The sequence below is a fragment of the Lichenostomus cassidix genome, unplaced genomic scaffold, assembly GCF_008360975.1.
Source record: "Lichenostomus cassidix isolate B80296 unplaced genomic scaffold, HeHo_3.0 HiC_scaffold_40, whole genome shotgun sequence".
NCBI lineage: Eukaryota > Metazoa > Chordata > Aves > Passeriformes > Meliphagidae > Lichenostomus > Lichenostomus cassidix.
The window spans coordinates 525,395-544,211 of NW_028147459.1; the positions used below are offsets into that span (position 1 = coordinate 525,395).

The window sequence follows — 18,817 nt, forward strand, 5'->3', positions numbered from 1 at the left end:
CACGGGGGGATTGGGGGGATTTTTGGGGGATTTGGGGCTTTTGGGGATTTGGGGAGATTTTTGGGGGTTTGGGGGAGTTTGGGGGTTTGGGGGATTTTTGGGGAATTTGGGGGTTTAGGGATGTTGGAAGGAATTGGGATTCAAAGGTACAGGGATTTGGGGGTGTTTTGGGGGTTTGGGGAGATTTGAGGGGTTGGGGGGATTGGGGGTGTTTTGGGGGATTTTGGGGGATTTGGGGTTTTGGGGGTTTGAAGGAGTTGCATTCAAAGGTTTCAGGGTTTTGAGGGCGTTTAGGGATCTGGGGTGTTTTGGGGATTTGGGGGTCCTGGGGGTTTGGAGGAGTTTGGGGGATTTGGGGAGGTTGGAAGGAGTTGGATTCAAAGGTTTCAGGGGTTTTGGGGGGATTTGGGGGTCCTGGGGGGGTTTGGAAGAGTTTGGGGGGGATTTGGGGTGTTTAGGGAGGTTGGAAGGAGTTGGATTCAAAGGTTTCAGGGGTTTTGGGGGGATTTGGGGGTCCTGGGGGGGTTTGGAGGAGTTTGGGGGGGATTTGGGGTGTTTAGGGAGGTTGGAAGGAGTTGGATTCAAAGGTTCGGGAGGTTTGGGGGGATTTGGGGTTCCTGTAGGATTTTTGGGATTTATCTCTATTTCAGAAAGGGTCTGTGGGTGGGATTTAGGATTTTTGGGGTCTGTCCCATTTGAGGAGGGGTCTCACCCACCCTTATCCCCCCAGGCGCAGGCCCGGGGGAGGTTGGGGTCTCTGTGTGGGATTTTGGGGGGATTCCTGTGGGATTTTTGGGGAGATTTTGGGGGTCTCTCCCCAATTTGAGGAGGGGTCTCACTCCCCCTATCCCCAGGTGCAGGCCCTGGGGGTCTCTGTGTGGGATTTTGGGGGGTTTCCTGTGGGATTCCTGTGGGATTTTTGGGGGGATTTTGGGGGATTTTCGGGCTCTCCCCCATTTGAGGAGGGGTCTCTATTGGGATTTTTGGGGGGATTTTTGGGATTTTTGGGCTCTCCCCATTTGAGGAGGGGTCTCACCTGCTCTCCCCCCAGGCGCCGGCCCGGGTGAGGTTGGGGTCTCTGTGTGGGATTTTGGCAGGATTCCTGTGGGATTTTTTGGGGGATTTTGGGGGATTTTCGGGGGGTTCTCCCCATTTGAGGAGGAGTCTCTATTGGGATTTTTGGGCTCTGCCCCATTTGAGGAGGGGTCTCACCTGCTCTCCCCCCAGGTGCAGGCCCAGGGGAGGTTGGGGTCTCTGTGTGGGATTTTGGGGGGATTCCTGTGGGATTTTTGGGGGGATTTTCGGGCTCTCCCCATTTGAGGAGGGGTCTCACCAGCTCTCCCGCCAGGCGCCGGCCCGGGGGAGGTTGGGGTCTCCATCGTGGACCCCTCGGGGCGCCGTGGGACCCCCGAGGCCGTGCTGGAGGACAGAGGCTCGGGGAGCTTCCGCTGCACGTATCGCCCCCAGAGCGAGGGGCTGCACCAGGTGCACGTCACCTTCGGGGGGCTGCCCATCCCCCGCAGCCCCTTCGGCGTCACCGTGGGCCAGGGTGAGACCCCCGACCCAAATCGGGCCAGGGGGGGTGGGGGGCGTGGGGCTCACTGCGGGATTTTGGGGTTTTTGGGGTGAAATCCCACAGTTTTGGGGTTCTTAATGTGCCTCGCAGTGTCACCGGTTTGGGGTCTTTCCCTCCCCAGTTCGGGGGTCTCTCTGTCCCTCTGATCCCACAGTTTTGGGGTTTCTCCCCTTTCTGGGGTCTCTGTGCTCAAATCCCACAGTTTTGGGGTTTCTGTCCCTCTCAATGTCCCCAGTTTTGGGTCTTTTCCCTTCCCAATTTTGGGGTTTCTGTGCTCAAAGTCCCCAATTTTGGGGTCTCTCTGCTCCCCAATTCGGGGGTCTCTATCCTCAAAGCCCCCAAATTTGGGGTTTCTGTCCCTCAAAGCCCCCAGTTTGGGGTCTCTGCTCTCCCCCCACTGGGGGTCTCTGCCCCTCAATTCCCCACTTGGGGGTCTCTGTCCTTCCCCAGCCTGAGGGGTCTCTCCCCCACCCCCCAAATTCGGGGGTCTCTGATCCTCAAATCCCCCAATTTGGGGTCTCTCCCCCCACTGGGGGTCTCTGTCCCTCTCAAATCCCCCAATTTGGGGTTTCTGTCCCTCAAATCCCCAATTTGGGGTCTCTCTGTCCTTCAGCACCCCATTTTGGGGTCTCTCCCCCCCATTTTGGGGTCTCTCTGCTCTCCCAGCCCGCTGGGCTCGGGGCTGTCGCTGCTATTTTGGGGAGGGGTCTCACCCTCTGACTGCTCTGTCTCTCTGTCCCTCTGTCTGTCCGTCTGTCTGTCCCTCTGACCCCCCAGAGCTGCTCCAGGGACCCCAAAGCACGGTGAGGGGGGGCTGGGGGGCGGGGGGTGATCCCCAAAATCCTTCCTGACCTCCTGACCTCCCCAAAATCCCCTGAAATCTCCCAAATTTCCCTAAAATCCCCTGAAATCCTCCCAATCCCCTAAATCTCCCCCAAATCCCCTAAAATTTCCCAAATCCCCCCAAATCCCCCAAACCCCACTGATCCCTTTGGGGACCCCCAGACCCTCCTGACACCCCCCAAAATCCCCCCAAAATCTGCTTCAAATCTCCTCCAAAATTCCCCCCAGATTCTCCTCAATTTCCCCAAAAAAATCTCCTCAAAATTCCCCCGAAATCTGCTCAAAATCTTCCCAAAATCTCCCCAAAATCCTCTCGATTTTGCCCCCAAAATTCCTCGGGTCATTTTGGGGGTCTCTCTCTTCCCATCCCGCACCCCAAAATGGGTCTGGGGTCCCCAAATCCCTGGGAATTCCCTGACTCTCCCCTTCCCACCGCATGCATTTTTCTGGGTTTTTTGGGATTTTTTTGGGATTTCCCAGGGTTTTCGGGTCTCTCTGGCCTCGGGGGGTTTTTTGGGGTGCTGAATCCCCCCGTGACCCCCAAATCCCCCCATTCTGCACCCCAAAATGGGTCTGGGGTCCCCAACCCCCTGGGAATCTCCTAACTCTCTCCCCCTCCATCCCCCTCTCTCCGCATGCATTTTTTGGGATTTTTTTGGGGATTTTTCGGGTGTTTCTCGGGGTTTCCCGCCCCGCCCGGCCCCGGGGGGTTTTTTGGGGTGCCGAAGCCCCCCGTGACGCCCCTTTTCCCGCAGCGTGCAGCCCCGGGGCGTGCCGGGCCGAGGGCAGGGGGCTGCAGGCCAAGGGGCTGCGCGTGCGAGAGGCGGCTGACTTCAAGGTGCACACCAAGGGAGCTGGGAGTGGAGAGCTCAGGGTCAACGTCAAGGGACCCAGTGAGTCTGGGGGGATTTGGGGAGGGGTCTTTGGGGTGTGGGGAGGGGGCTGGAGGGGATTTTGGGGGTTTTGAGGGTTTTCGGGGTTTATGGGGGTTTTGGGGTTTTATGGGGGTTTTGGGGAGGGATTGGTGAGCTCAGGGTCAACGTCAAGGGACCCAGTGAGTCTGGGGGATTTGGGGAGGGGTCTGGAATTTGGGGAGGGGTCTCTGGGGTGTGGGGAGGGGGCTGGAGGAGGATTTGGGGTTTTGAGGGGTTTTGGGGTGGTTTTGGGGTTTTGGGGAGGGAGTGGCGAGCTGAGGGTCAATGTCAAGGGACCCAGTGACTGTCTGGGGGTCAGATTTGGGGAGGGTCTCTGGAATTTGGGGAGGGGGTGGAGGGATATTGGGGGTTTTGAAGGGTTTTCGGGAGGTTTTAGGGTAGTTTTGGGAGTTTTGGGGGTTTTGGGAGGCAGCAGCGAGCTGCAGGTCAAAGTCAAGGGACCCAGTGAGTCTGGGGGGATTTGGAGGGGTCTGTGGGGTGTGGGGAGGGGGCTGGAAGGGGATTTTGGGGGGTTTTGAGGGGTTTTATGGTAGTTTTGGGGAGGGATTGGTGAGCTCAGGGTGACAAAGGACCCAAGTGAGTCTGGGGAGGGGTACCAAATTTGGGGAGGGGTCTCTGGGGTGTGGGCTGGAGGGGATTTTGGGGTTTTGAGGGGTTTTATGGGGGTTTTATGGGGGTTTTGGGGGATTTTGGGGGGTTTTGAGTGGTTTTGGGGGAGTTTGGGAGGGGATTTTGTCTCCCCGTGAAGAGCTCCAGTGAGTCTGGGGGGTTCTGAATTTTGGGGAGGGGTCCTGGGAATTTGGGGAGGGGTCTGCAGGGGTTTTGGGGGGATTTTGGGGGGTTTAGGGGCTCCTGAGGCCCTGAAACCGAACAATTTGTGGGATGGGATTCGGGATGATCTCATTTCTGTGGGATTTTTTTTGGGATTCCTGTTTTTTGGGATTCCTGTTTTTTTGGGATCCCATTTTTGGGGTCAATCCCGAGTTTTTTGGGAATTAATCCCGATTTTCCCAATCCCCAGAGGGCGCTGAGGCCCTGAAGCAGAAGGATTTGTGGGGTGGGATTTGGGATGATCTCATTTCTGTGGGATTTTTTTGGGGTTTTTTTTGGGATCCCATGTTTTGGGGTCAATCCCGATTTTTTTGGGAACTAATCCCAATTTTCCTGACTCCCCAGAGGGTGCTGAGGCTGTCAAGAAGAAGGATTTGTGGGATGGGATTTGGGATGATCTCATTTCTGTGGGTTTTTTTTTGGGATTCCTGTTTTTTGGGATTCCTGTTTTTTTGGGATCCCATTTTTGGGGTCAATCCCGATTTTTTTGGGGATTAATCCCGATTTTCCCAATCCCCAGAGGGCGCTGAGGCTGTCAAGCAGAAGGATTTGTGGGATGGGATTTGGGATGATCTCATTTCTGTGGGATTTTTTTGGGGTTTTTTTTGGGATCTCATTTTTTGGGGTCAATCCCGATTTTTTGGGAATTAATCCCGATTTTCCCAATCCCCAGAGGGCGCTGAGGCTGTCAAGCAGAAGGATTTGGGCGATGGAACCTTTGGGGTGGAATATTTCCCCACCGTGCCTGGGAACTACACTGTGAATGTCACCTGGGGGGGACAGCATGTGCCCCGGAGGTACCCGCGACTGGGGGACTGGTTTATACTGGGAGGGACTGGTTTATACTGGGAGGGACTGGGAGGGGACGTTGTTGACAATTTTGTGCCATTTTGTCACCATTTCAGGGTCGTTTGTCACCATTGGGGACCATTTTTGGGCCACGTGGTGCCATTTTTCCCTATTTTGGTGCCATTTGTGCCCATTTTGTCACCATTTTTCCCCATTTTCCCCCATTTCTCCCTGCTTTCCCTCCATGTCTCCCCATTTTCTCCCCATTTCTTCCTATTTTCTCCCCATTTTCCCCATTTCAGTGCCATTTCCTCCTATTTTGGTGCCATTTTTCTCCATTTTGGTCCCATTTCGGTGACATTTTCCCCATTTTCTCCCCATTTCTCCCCATTTTCCTCCCATTTTTCCCTATTTCTGTGCCATTTCTCCCAATTTTCCCCATCCTGGTGCCATTTTCCCCCCATTTTGCCCTATTTTTTTCCCCATTTTCTCCCCATTTCTCCCCATGTTATCCCCATTTTCCCACATTCCAGTACCATTTTCCCCATTTTCTCCCCATTTCAGTGCAATTTTTTCCCATTTCCCCCATTTTCTTCTATATTTTCCCCAATTTCTCCCCATTTTCCCCCCATTTTCTCCCCATTTCAGTGGCATTTTCACCATTTTCTCCCCATTTTCTCCCCTAATCTCCTCATTTCTCCCCATTTTCTCCCCATTTTCTCCCCATTTCCTCCCATGCCAGTACCATTTTCCCCTACATTTCCCCCCATTTCTCCCATTTTCTCCTCATTTCAGCGCAATTTTTTCCCATTTCCCCCCATTTCCCCCCATTTTTCCTCATTTTCCCCATTTCTCCCTGTTTTCTCCCCATTTTCTCCCATTTCAGTGCAAATTTTCTCCCATTTTCCTCTATTTTTTCCCCATTTTCTCCACATTTCGGTGGCATTTTCTCCCCATTTCCCACCATTCCAGTACCATTTTCCCCTATTTTCCCCTATATTTTCCCCATTTTCTCCCCTAATCTCCCCATCTCCTGTCCCCAGCCCGTTCGAGGTGACAGTGGCCCCCGAGGGTGGCTCTCCGCGGGTCAGAGCCTGGGGTCCTGGCCTGGAGGGAGGAGTGGCTGGCAAAGCTGCAGATTTCATTGTGGAAGCCATCGGCGACGACGTGGGGACCCTGGGTGAGGGATTTGGGGGGATTTGGGGGGATTCTGGGAGGGTTTGCGGAAGATTTTGGGGCTGTATGGGTGATTTTGGGGGGATTTGGGGGATTTTGGGAGGGTTTGCAGAAGATTTTGGCTGATTTTTGGGCTGTATGGGGGATTTGGAGGAAATTTGGGGGCATTTTGGGAGGGTTTGTGGAGGATTTTGGGGGGATTTTGGGAATTCCATGACTAATTTTGGGGATTAATGCCCAACTCTAGTGCTCCCAGCCCGATCCCCCTGTCATTCCCAGGATTCTCCATGCATTTCAGCATTTCCCAAACCATGTTTCCCCAGGATTTTTAGTACATTCCCATGCCCATTTTCCCATATTTTCCTCAGGATCTTTGATGGATTTCCATATTTCCCATAACATTTCCCCTGTTTTCTCCAGGATTCTCAGCACATTCCCATACCGATTTTCCCATTTTTTCCCCATTTCCCCAGGATTTTCACCATTTCCATACCTATTTTCCCATTTTTCCCCAGGTTTCTCAGTGAAAGGTCCCTCCCAGAATGTTCACCATTCCCATACCTATTTTCCCATGTTTTTCCCCAGGTTTTTGGGTAGATCTCAGCCCATTTCCATACCTATTTCCCAGGTTTTCCCCAGGATTCTCGGTGGAAGGTCCCTCCTAGGATCTCAGGACATTCCCATACCTATTTTCCTGTTTTTTCCCCATTTCCAGGTTTCTCAGTGGAAGGTCCCTCCCAGGATTTCAGCACATTTCCATACCGTTTTTCCCATTTTTTCCCCATTTCCAGGGTTCTCAGTGGAAGGTCCCTCCCAGGATTTCCACCATTCCCATACCTTTTCTCCCCAGGATTCTCGGTGGAAGGTCCCTCCCAGGATCTCAGGACATTCCCATACCTATTTTCCCATTTTCCCATGTTTTTCCCCAGGATTTTCAGTGAAAGGTCCCTCCCAGGATTTCCACCATTCCCATACCTATTTTCCCATGTTTTCCCCAGGATTTTCAGTGGAAGGTCCCTCCCAGGATGTTCACCATTCCCATACCTGTTTTTCCCCAGGATGTTCACCATTCCCAATTTCCCATATTTCCAGGATTCTCGGTGGAAGGTCCCTCCCAGGATGTTCACCATTCCCAATTTCCCATATTTCCAGGATTCTCAGTGGAAGGTCCCTCCCAGGCCCGTCTGGAGTGCGAGGACGGCGGCGATGGCTCGGGCAGGGTTCGGTACTGGCCGGCAGAGCCAGGGCTGTACGCTGTGCACGTGCTGTGTGACGGCAGTGACATCAAGGGCAGTCCCTTCATGGCTGACATCAGGGCTGGGGACAACGAGAGCTTCCCTGAGAAGGTGGGGATTCACCCCGAAATTAACCCCAAAACCTGCCCCAAATCCCATCCCAAATCCCATCCCAAATCCTGCCCCAAATCCCATCCCAAAACCTGCCCCCAATCCCATCCCAAATCCCCAGATCCTGCCCCAAATCCTGCCCTGAACACATCAAACCTTCATGGCTGAGATCAGGGCTGGGGACAACGAGAGCTTCCCCGAGAAGGTGGGGATTCACCCCAAAATTAACCCCAAAACCTGCCCCAAATCCCATCCCAAAACCTGCCCCAAATCCCATCCCAAATTCCATCCCAAATCCCATCCCAAAACCTGCCCCAAATCCCATCCCAAAACCTGCCCCAAATCCCATCCCAAATTCCATCCCAAAACCTGCCCCAAATCCCATCCCAAATCCCCAGATCCTGCCCCAAATCCTGCCCTGAACACATCAGGGGAGTCCCTTCATGGCTGAGATCAGAGCTCAGGATAATGAGAGCTTCCCAGAAAAGGTGGGGATTTACCCCAAAATTAACCCCAAAACCTGCCCCAAATCCCATCCCAAATCCCATCCCAAATCCTGCCCCAAATCCTGCCCTGAACACATCAGGGGAGTCCCTTCATGGCTGAGATCAGAGCTCAGGATAATGAGAGCTTCCCTGAAAAGGTGGGGATTTACCCCAAAATCACCTACAGAGTAACACCCCAAAATTAACTCCAAATCCCATCCCAAATCCCACCCCAAACATCCTCTCTGAACACATCAAAGTGAGTCCTTTCATGCCTCAGATCAGAGCTCAGGATAATGAGAGCTTCCCAGAAAAGGTGGGGATTTACCCCAAAATTAACCCCAAAACCTGCCCCAAATCCCATCCCAAATCCCATCCCAAAACCTGCCCCAAATCCTGCCCTGAACACATCAAACCTTCATGGCTGAGATCAGAGCTCAGGATAACGAGAGCTTCCCTGAAAAGGTGGGGATTCACCCCAAAATTAACCCCTAATACCACCCCAAATCCCCAAAACCTGCCCCAAATCCCACCCCAAACATCCCCTCTGAACACACCAAAGGCAGTCCTTTCATGGCTGAGATCAGAGCTGGGGACAGCGAGAGTTTCCCCAAAAATGTGGGGATTTGGGAGTTTCATCCCAAAGTTACCCCTGGAATAGCTCCAGATCCCAAATCTGCCCAAATTCCCCCAAATCCCACCCCAAAACCCACCTGGAATATCCCCAGCAGTTCCTTCAGAGCTGAGATTTGACCCTAGGAAAGGTGGGGATTTGGGATTTTCATCCCAAAGTTACCCACAGACCCCAAACGACACCAAATTCCACCCCTTGGCCTCTCTGATTCCTCAAATCTCCCCCAAAATAGCTCCCAAGCTCCTCCAATCTCTCCCAAATCTCTCTGAATTTCCGAAAATTCCCAAAATCCTGTTTTTCCCCAAGTGAAGGCGCAGGGCCCTGGGCTGAGGCTGAACAAACCCATAGAGTTCACCCCAAAATTTCCCCCAAAAATCACCCCAAATCCCTCTCCAATCTCTCCCAAACCTCCCGAAATCCCCCAAATTCCCATTTTTCCCAGGTGAAGGCACAGGGCCCTGGTTTGGAGCTGAACAAATCCACAGAGCTCACCCCAAAATTTCCCCCAAAATCACCCCAAATCCCCTGCAATCCCTCAAATCCCTCTCCAGTCTCTCCCAAATCTCTCCCAAACCTCCCAAAATCCCCCAAATTCCCATTTTCCCAGGTGAAGGCACAGGGCCCTGGGCTGGAGCTGAACAAACCCATGGAATTCACCCCAAAATTCCCCCAAAAATCATCCCATATCCCCTCCAGTCCCCCAAATCCCTCTCCAATCTCCCCCAAATCTCTCCCAAATCTCTCCCAAAATCCCAAAATTCCCAAATTCCCATTTTCCCAGGTGAAGGCACAGGGCCCTGGGCTGGAGCTGAACAAACCCACAGAGTTCACCCCAAAAATCACCCCAAATCCCCCCAAAAATCACCCCCAATCCCCCAAATCCCTCTCCAGTCTCCCCCAAATCTCTCCCAAAATCCCAAAATTCCCAAATTCCCATTTTCCCAGGTGAAGGCACAGGGCCCTGGGCTGGAGCTGAACAAACCCACAGAGTTCACCCCAAAAATCACCCCAAATCCCCCCAAAAATCACCCCCAATCCCCCAAATCCCTCTCCAGTCTCTCCCAAATCTCTCCCAAAATCCCAAAAATTCCCAAATTCCTGTTTTTCCCCAGGTGAAGGCTCAGGGCCCTGGGCTGGAGCCCTCAGGGGTTGTGCTGAACAAACCCACAGAATTCACTGTGGATGCCAAGCTGGGGGGAAAAGGACCTCTGAAGGTGCAGATGCAGGTGGGTTTGGGGTTTTTGGGGGATTTTGGGGGATTTGGGATCGAGATTTGGGATTTGGGGGTTTCAGGTTTGGGATTTGGGGAAGATTTGGGGGAATTTTGGGGGTTTAGGAGGGAAAGAAGGGCTGGAAGTGCAGATGCAGGTGGGGATTTGGATTTTGGGATTTGGATTTTGGGGGGTTTGGGATTTTGGGATTTGGGATTTTGGGGGGTTTGGGGGAATTTAAGGAGGTTTGAAAGGGATTTGGGGCAATTTTGGGGGTTTAAAAAAGGGATTTTAGGAGGTTTGAGAGGGATTTTGGGGGAGATTTGGGGGAATTGGAGGGTTTTTCAAGTGAAATTTGGGTTTTTGGATGAATTTTGAGGTGAATTTTGTGGGTTTTTGGATGAATTTTGGGTGAATTATGGAGTTTTTTTGGGGTGGATTTTGGGATGAATTTTGGATGTTTTTGGGGTGAGTTTTTGGATGAATTTTGGGTGGTTTTGGGGTGGATTTTGGGTGTTTTTGGGGTGAATTTTGGGTGGTTTTGGGGTGAATTTCGGGGCTCCTGACCCCCTTTTCCCCCTTTTCCAGGACGCAGAGGGAACCCCTGTGGATGTGGCAGTGAAGGACAACGGGAACGGAACCTTCAGCTGCTCCTACACCCCAAAAAAAGCCCTAAAACACACAGCCATGGTGTCCTGGGGGGGAGTCAACATCCCCCAGAGCCCCTTCCGGGTGAGGAACCCAAAATTGGGATTTTTGGGAGGGCTGGGGGTGAAATATCCCAAAAAAGTCATTCTGGAGGTGTGGAAGAGACAGAAATTGGGATTTTTGGAGGTTAAATGTTCCCTAAACCCCTTCTGGGTGAGGGGGGAGCCCCAAATTGGGGTTTGGGGATCCTAAATTTGGGTCTGGGGTCTCACATGTGGGTCTGGGGGTCCTTCTGACTCCACTGGCCCCACAAGGTGAAGGTTTTTGGGTCTGACTCGGTTTTGGGTGTCCTGGATTGGGATTTGGGGATTCCTGGGGGTTTCCTATTTGGGTCTGGGGTCCCTATTTGGGTCTGGGGGCTCCCTAATTGGGGCTGGGGTCCTCAATTGGGTCTGGGGTCCCTAATGAATTGGGTCTGGGGTCTCCAGGTGGGGTCAGCACCAGCTCTCACCCCCACAAGGTGAAGGTGTTCGGGTCTAACCCATTTTTGAGTGTCCTCGTTTGGGATTTGGGGGTTCCTGGGGATTCCCTATATGGGATTTTTGGGTTCCTGGGTGGTCTGTATTTGGGTCTGGGGTCTCCCATTCGGGTCTGGGGTCTCACGTTTGGCTCTGGGGTCTCAGGTGGGGGTCGGCGCTGGTTCCCACCCGCACAAGGTGAAGGTGTTCAGGATTTGGGGGTTCCTGGGGTTCCCTATTTGGGATTTCTGGGTTCCTGGGTGTTCTGTATTTGGGTCTGGGGTCCTTAATTGGGTCTGGAGTCCCTAATGAATTGGGTCTGGGGTCTCAGGTGGGGGTCGGTGCCGGCTCTCATCCCCACAAGGTGAAGGTGTTCAGGATTTGAGGGTTCCTGGGGATTCCCTATTTGGGATTTCTGGGTTCCTGGGTGGTCTGTATTTGGGTCTGGGGTCTCCCATTCGGGTCTGGGGTCTCACAATGGGGTCTGGGGTCTCCCATTTGGGTCAGGTGGGGGTCGGCGCCGGCTCTCACCCGCACAAGGTGAAGGTGTTCGGCCCGGGCGTGGCCAAGGCGGGGCTCAAGGCTCTGGAGCCAACCTACTTCACCGTGGACTGCGCCGAGGCCGGACAGGGTGGGCTGCGGGGATTGGGGGATTTGGGGGGATTTGGGGGAGTTTGGGGGATTATGGGGGGTTTGGGGGGATTTTGGGGGAGTTTGGGATGGGCATTGTGGGCTCTGGGGGGATTTGGAGGGATTTGAGGTGGGTTTAAGGTACTCTGGGGTGGATTTGGGGGGATTTTGGGGACATTTGGGGGGATTTTGGGGGGTCTGAAGGGGTTTGGGGGATTTGGGATGGGCGTTATGGGGTTTGGGGTGGATTTGGGGAGCAGTTTGTGGGATTTCAGGGGCAATTTGGGGGAAATTGGGGATTCCAGTGAGGTTCTCCGGGTTTTTGGGGTGTTTTCTGGGGTTTTTTTGGGATTTTTGGGTTGTTTTGGGGATTTTTGGGGTGGATTTTGAGGAGTTTTTTGTGGTTTTTTGGGTTGTTTTTTGTGGTTTTTTGGGGTGGTTTTGGGATTTTTGTGGTGGTTTTTGGGATTTTTGGGGTGGTTTTTGGGGTGTTTTTGGGGATTTTTGAGGTGTTTTTTGGGTTTTTTTGGGGTGTTTTTGGGATTTTTGGGGTGTTTTTGGGATTTTTGGGGTGTTTTTTTGGGATTTTTGGGATCCCTGACCCCGCTGTCCCCCCAGGTGACGTCAGCATCGGGATCAAGTGTGCCCCAGGCGTGGTTGGCCCTGCCGAGGCAGATCTGGATTTTGACATCATCAGGAATGACAATGACACCTTCACGGTGAAATACACCCCCAAGGGGTCAGGGCTGCACACCATCATGGTGCTCTTCGCCGGACAGGTGGGCTCGGGGGCTCAGGGGGCTCAGGGGGCTTGGGGAATTTGGGGGCTTCGGGGCTCAGGGGGATCTGGGGCTTTGGGGGATGCAGGGAGTTTGTGGGGTCTGTGGGGTGTTTGGGGTCAGGGCTGCACACCATCACGGTGCTGTTCACTGGACAGGTGGGGTTTGGGGGGCTCAGGGGGGCTTTGGGGGATCTGGGGGATTCAGGGGATTTGGGGGGATTGGGGGATGTGGGGACATTGGGATGGATCAGAGGGTTTGGGGGATTTGGGGGGATTGGGGAAAATTCTGGAATGTTTGGGGTCAGGGGCTGCACACCATTGTGGTGCTGTTGGCTGGGCAGGTGGGGTTTGGGGGGTTTTGGGGGGTCTCTGGGGGTCTCAGGTGTTCCCTCGGAGGTCTCTGGGCAATCTCAGGGTAGTCTGGGTGGTCTCAGGGTGTCTCTGGGGGCTCTTGGGGGTCTCAGGGGTCTTTTCAGGTGTCTCTGGGGTCCCTCAGGGGTCTCTGGGGTCCCTCAGGGTGCTCTTGGGGATCTTGAGGGTCTCTCAGGGTGCTCTTTGGGGGTCTCTGGTGGTCTCAGGGTGGTCTGGTGTCTCTCAGGGTGGTTCCTGGGGTGTCTCTGGTGATCTCTGGGGGTCTCTGGTGCTCTTGGGGGTCTCTGGGGGTCTCAGGCTGATCTCGGGGTGGTCTGGGGTCTCTGGGGGTCTCTGGGGGTCTCTGGGGGTCTCTCTCAGGGGGTCTGTGGGCTGGCTGACCCCGCTGTCCCCCCAGGCCACCCCCAGCAGCCCCATCAGGGTCAAGGTGGACGCAGCCCATGACGCCAGCAAGGTCAAGGCCGAGGGGCCGGGCCTGAGCCGCTCCGGTGGGTCTGGGGGCTGCGGGGGGCTGGGGAGGGGATTTGGGGGAGTTTGGGGGAGTTTGGGGGTCCTGGGAGCTGCTGGGGGGCAAGGAAGGCAATTAAGGGGGAATTTTGGGGTCCTGGGCTGAGCTGCTCTGGTGGGTCTGGGGGCTTCGGAGGGCTTTGGGGGGCTTTTGGGGGTCCTGGGGAGGGAATTGGGGGTCTGGGGTGGGGTTGGGAGGGGTTTGAGGAATTTGGGATTTTTTTGAGGGGGGTCTGACTGTGATTTTGGGATCCCCCAGGAGTGGAGCTGGGCAAACCCACCCATTTCATGGTGATGGATTTGGGGTTTTGGGGGCAATTTGGGGTTTTTAGGCCATTCTGTCAGGATTAGGGGTTTCTGGGGGTTTCTGTGGTTTTTAGGGGTTTTGACCATGATTTGGGGTCCCCAGGAGTGGAGCTGGGCAAGCCCACCCATTTCACAGTGATGGATTTGGGGTTTTGGGGGCAGTTTGGGGTTTTTGGGGTTTTTAGGGGTTCTGACCATGATTTGGGGTCCCCAGGAGTGGAGCTGGGCAAACCCACCCATTTCACAGTGGCCACCAAGGGCGCTGGCAGAGCCAACCTGGACGTGCAGGTGACAGGGCCGGGCAAGGGCGAGGCTGTGAGGGACCTGCAGGTGACAGACAACCACGATGGCACCCACACGGTCACCTACACACCTGTGCAGCAGGTAGGGACCCCAAAAACCCCGAAATAACCCCAAAAACTGACCCCAAACCCCCACACAGTCACCTACACAACTGTGCAGCAGGTAGGGACCCAAAACCCCTGAAATAATCCCAAAAACTGACCCCAAACACCCACATGATCACCTACACACCTGTGCAGCAGGTAGGGACCCCAAAACCCCCAAAATAACCCCAAAAACTGACCCCTGAAACCCCAAAAACACCCACACAGTGACCTACACACCTGTGCAGCAGGTAGGGACCCCAAAAATCCTAAACTGACCCCAAAAACTAAACCCAACCCCCCAAAATACCCCTAAAAACAGCTTCTGTACTCCTAAAAACCCCTAAAACACCTCAAAGCAGCACCTGAAACCCCAAAAACCCCCAAAACATCCCACTGAGACCCAAAACCACCCCCCTTGCATCCCCAAAAACTCCCCTAAAACCCAAATCCCCCACAAACCCCCCTGGGTTGGGTCTGGGGGATGCCCTGACCCCGCTGTGCCCCCAGGGCAATTTGGGGGTCTCGGTGACCTACGGAGGTGACCCCATCCCCAAGAGCCCCTTCAGCGTCGGGGTCAGCCCTGGGCTGGACCTGGGCAAGGTCAAAATCTCCGGCCTGGACGACAGTAAGGGCAGAACTGGGAATTTGGGGGAATTTGGGGTGGTTTGGGGGGGTTGTGGGATTTGGGGGGGTTTTGGAGTTTGGGGGGGCTCTGGGGGTACCCAGGATTTGGGGGATTCTGTGGGGTTTGGGGGGATTTGGGGGGTTTTGGAGGGGTCTGTGGGGGTCCCACAATTTGGGGATTTTTGGGGGAGTGTCCTGGGGTTTGGGGGGCTCTTTGGGGAGGTGGAATTGGGGAGGATTTGGGGAACTCTGGGACCCCGATTTTGTGTTCCCCCTCCCCAACTCCCTGCTCCTGACCCCTCCCCAATTCCCTGACCCCTCCCCAAATTCATGTCTTCTCCTCCCCAATTCTTGGTCCCCTTCCCCAATTCCCATCCCCATCCATATCCCCCTGACCCCTCCCCAATTCCATGTCCTGCTGACCCCTCCTGAATTCCATATCCCCCTCCCCACTTCCCTGTTTTCTCCCCAATTCCCTGACCCCTCCCCAATTTGGTGTTTTCTCCTCCCCAATCCCATGTTTCCTCCCCAATTCCATATCCCCCTCCCCAATTCCCTGTCCCACTCCCCAATTTCCTGACCCCTCCCCAATTCCCCGTTTTCCCCTCCCCAATTAATTCCCCATTTTCTCCCCAATTAATTCCCCGTTCTCTCCCCAATTCCCCGTTTTCTCCCCAATTCCCTGTCCCTCTTCCCAATTAATTCCCCGTTTCCTCCCCAATTAATTCCCCCTTTTCTCCCCATTAATTCCCCTTTTCTCCCCATATTCCCCTTTCTCCCCATTAATTCCCCCTTTTCTCCCCAACTAATTCCCCGTTTCCTCCCCCATTACCTCCCCATTTCCTCCCCAATTAATTCCCCATTTCCTCCCCACTAACCCGTCCCCCCCGTTGCAGAGCCGGAGGTGGGCAAGGCGCAGGAGTTCACGGTGAAGGCCAAGGGCGCCGGCGGGCAGGGCAAGGTGGCCGCCAGGGTGGTCGGTCCGTCCCGCAAGGCGCTGCCGGTCAGCGTGGAGCCGGCCGGCCCCGAGAGCAGCGCCGTGCGCTTCGTGCCGCGGGAGCAGGGACCCCACAGCGTCGAGGTCACCTACGACGGGGTGCCCCTGCCCGGCAGCCCCTTCCCCGTGGAGGCCGTGCCGCCCACCGACCCCTCCAAGGTCAGGGAGGGGCAGATTCCCAATTTGGGGGAGTTAGGGGGGCATTTGGGGCTGGTTCTGCTTCGCCATGCTGCCCACCAACCACTCCAAGGTCATGGGATGGGGTTTTGGGGGGATTTGGGGGTTTTGGGGTTGTTATGTGGGTCTGTATTAGGGTGGAGGTTCTGGGCAACCCCATGGGTTGGAATTTGGGGTTTCTGGGTTCAACCTACATCTCTCCATTCCCAATGGGAATTAAAACCCAACTCAACCCAATTCAACTCATTCCAGTTCAAGTCGTTCCAACTCAACCCAACCCAACTCAACTCAATTCAAGTCCTCCCAAGCAAAGCAAACTCAACTCATTCTAAACCCAACTCAACCCAACCCAACTCATCCCAACCCAACCCAACTATCCCAAATCCAGCTCAACCCAACTGAACCCACCCCACCCCACCCCACCCTGCTCTCCGCAGGTCCGTGCCTTCGGCCCCGGTCTGCAGGGTGGCCTGGCCGGAGTTCCAGCCCCGTTCACCATCGACACCAAAGGCGCCGGCACGGGCGGCCTGGGGCTGACCGTGGAGGGTCCCTGCGAGGCCAAAATCGAGTGCCAGGACAACGGCGACGGCACCTGCTCGGTGTCCTACCTGCCCACGGAGCCCGGCGACTACAACATCAACATCCTGTTCGCCGGCGCCCACATCCCCGGCTCGCCCTTCCGCGCGCCCGTCCGGCCCCAGTTCGACCCCTCCAAGGTCACCTGCGAGGGGCCAGGCCTGGAGAAGGCCACGGCCGGCCAGCCGGGCCGCTTCAGGGTGGACTGCAGCCGGGCGGGCACGGCGGAGCTGACCATCGGCATCGCGTCGGAGGCGGGGGCGCGGGCGGACGTGCGGGTGGAGGAGAACGGGGACGGGATCTACACCATCGCCTACACCCCGCGCAGCGCCGGCATTCACACCGTCACCGTGGAGTACGGCGGGCAGCCCGTGCCGCACTTCCCCTCCACGGTGCGCGTGGAGCCAGCGCCCGCCGCCGTGGACACCGCCGGGGTCAAGGTGTTCGGGCCTGGCGTGGAGGGGAAGGGTGAGTGTGGGTGGGGTGAGGTGGGAGGGGATGGGGATGGGGAGGGTTGTACTGAAGGGATGGGTTGAGTTGGGTTGGTTGAGCTGGGTTGCGATGAGTTGGGATGGTATGGGTTTAGTTGGGTTGGGTAGGAATGAGTTGGGTAGGCATGAGTTGGGTTTAGTTAGGTTGGAATGAGTTTGTTTTAGTTGGGTTGGATTGAGTTGGGTTTAGTTGGGATGAGTTGAACTGCTTTGGATGGGATGGGTTGGATTGGGCTGAGATGGGTTAGGCTGAGTTGGGTTTAGTTGGGTTCAGTGGGGATGAGTTGGGATGAGTTGAATTGGATTGGATTGGATTGAGATGGGTTGGGCTGAGTTGGGTTTAGTTAGGTTTGGCTGGGATGAGTTGGGTTTGGTTGGGTTGGTTTGAGTTGAGTTGGGTTGAGTTGAGATGGGTTTAGTTGGGTTGGGTTGGAATGAGTTTGGTTTAATTGGATTGGGATGAGTTGGGTTGGGTTGAGTTGAGTTGGAAGAAGCCCCCATTGACCCCCACATCCTCATCCATTCCCATCCCACCCCATTCCCATCCCATCCCATTCCCGTTCCCATTTCCGTTCCTATTCCATCCCCATTTCCATCCCATCCCATCTCATTCCCACCCCATTCCCACCCCGTTCCCATCCCCAGGCGTGTTCCGCGAGGCCGTCACCGAGTTCGAGGTGGACGCTCGGGCGCTGACCAAGGCCGGAGGTCCCCATGTCAAGGCCCTGGTGTCCAACCCGTCCGGGAATGTCACCGAGACCTTCGTGGAGGACAGGGGCGATGGCACCTACCACGTGGAGTACACACCCTACGAGGAGGGTGAGCCCCGGGAATCCAGCGGGGTTTGGGGAGTTCAGGAGGAGCTGGAGACAGTTTGGGGTGATTGATGGGATTTTGGGGTGATTTGGTGGGATTTTGGTGACATTTTAGGTGATGCTGGTGGATTTTGAGAGGGTTTGTGGGGATTATGAGGTATTTGGAAAGATTTGGGGGGATTTTGAGGGGTTTGGAGGTATTTTGGGGGATCTGGGTGTATTTTGTGGGGATTTGGGGCTATTTTGGAGGTTTTGGGGGCTGTTTGGGGCCCATGCTGATGTCTCAGTGTCCCCAGGGCTATTTTGGGCTATTTTGGAGGGTTTTGGGGATGTTTGGGACACCCACGCTGACGTCTCGGTGTCCCCAGGGCCGCACTCGGTGGATGTCACCTACGGCGGCTCGCCGGTGCCGCACAGCCCGTTCCGGGTGACGGTGACCGAGGGCTGTGACCCCACGAGGGTTCGGGTGCACGGCCCGGGGATCCAGAGCGGCACCACCAACCAGGCCAACAAGTTCACCGTGGAGACCCGGTGAGACCCCCGGGAAACCCCAAAATCCACTGGGGATTCCCCAAATGACCCCAAACCCCATTTTCTCCCCCAAACCCCACCCCTGATAACCCCAAACCCCATTTTTCCCCCCAAACCCCACTCCTGCTGACCCCTGCTGACCCCCCACCCCATTTCACAGCGGGGCGGGCACAGGGGGTTTGGGGCTGGCGGTGGAAGGACCCTCGGAGGCCAAGATGTCCTGCACGGACAACAAGGACGGCAGCTGCTCCGTGGAGTACGTCCCCTACGAGCCTGGAACCTACAGCCTGAACGTCACCTACGGCGGCCACCAGGTCCCCGGTGAGCCTGGGGGTGTTTGGGATTTTTTGGGATTTTTTTGGGATTTTTTGGGGAATTTTTTGGTAATTTCTGGGTTTTTTTTAGGGAATATTGGGGGATTTTTGGGGAATTTTGAGGGGATTTGTGTCCACTATGAGCCAGGAACCTACAGCCTGAATGTCACCTATGGTGGCCACCAGGTCACCAGGGAGCCTGAGGGTTTGGGAATCTTTGAAGGATTTTTGGGGTTTTTTCTGAGGGAATTTTGGAGGATTTTTGAGGGGTGACCCCTAAATCCCCCCCTAGTCCTTTCCCTGGTGACCCCTAAA

General features: G+C 55.2%; 1 protein-coding gene across 1 annotated transcript in view; it reads left to right on the forward strand.

Moving 5' to 3' along the window:
• Positions 1 to 18,817, forward strand: part of FLNA (filamin A) — a 61,811-nt gene that overhangs the window by 10,956 nt on the left and 32,038 nt on the right. The window contains exons 9-27 of the mRNA XM_085046278.1: positions 1,052 to 1,068; positions 1,366 to 1,549; positions 3,175 to 3,312; positions 4,859 to 4,982; positions 6,018 to 6,154; positions 7,303 to 7,496; positions 9,728 to 9,841; positions 10,415 to 10,558; positions 11,324 to 11,356; positions 11,533 to 11,623; positions 12,241 to 12,401; positions 13,173 to 13,263; positions 13,803 to 13,972; positions 14,485 to 14,602; positions 15,498 to 15,757; positions 16,213 to 16,819; positions 17,488 to 17,661; positions 18,026 to 18,188; positions 18,349 to 18,509. Coding sequence (XP_084902404.1) covers positions 1,052 to 1,068; positions 1,366 to 1,549; positions 3,175 to 3,312; positions 4,859 to 4,982; positions 6,018 to 6,154; positions 7,303 to 7,496; positions 9,728 to 9,841; positions 10,415 to 10,558; positions 11,324 to 11,356; positions 11,533 to 11,623; positions 12,241 to 12,401; positions 13,173 to 13,263; positions 13,803 to 13,972; positions 14,485 to 14,602; positions 15,498 to 15,757; positions 16,213 to 16,819; positions 17,488 to 17,661; positions 18,026 to 18,188; positions 18,349 to 18,509 — 3,081 coding nt within the window. The remainder of the gene's footprint in view (positions 1 to 1,051; positions 1,069 to 1,365; positions 1,550 to 3,174; positions 3,313 to 4,858; positions 4,983 to 6,017; positions 6,155 to 7,302; positions 7,497 to 9,727; positions 9,842 to 10,414; positions 10,559 to 11,323; positions 11,357 to 11,532; positions 11,624 to 12,240; positions 12,402 to 13,172; positions 13,264 to 13,802; positions 13,973 to 14,484; positions 14,603 to 15,497; positions 15,758 to 16,212; positions 16,820 to 17,487; positions 17,662 to 18,025; positions 18,189 to 18,348; positions 18,510 to 18,817) is intronic.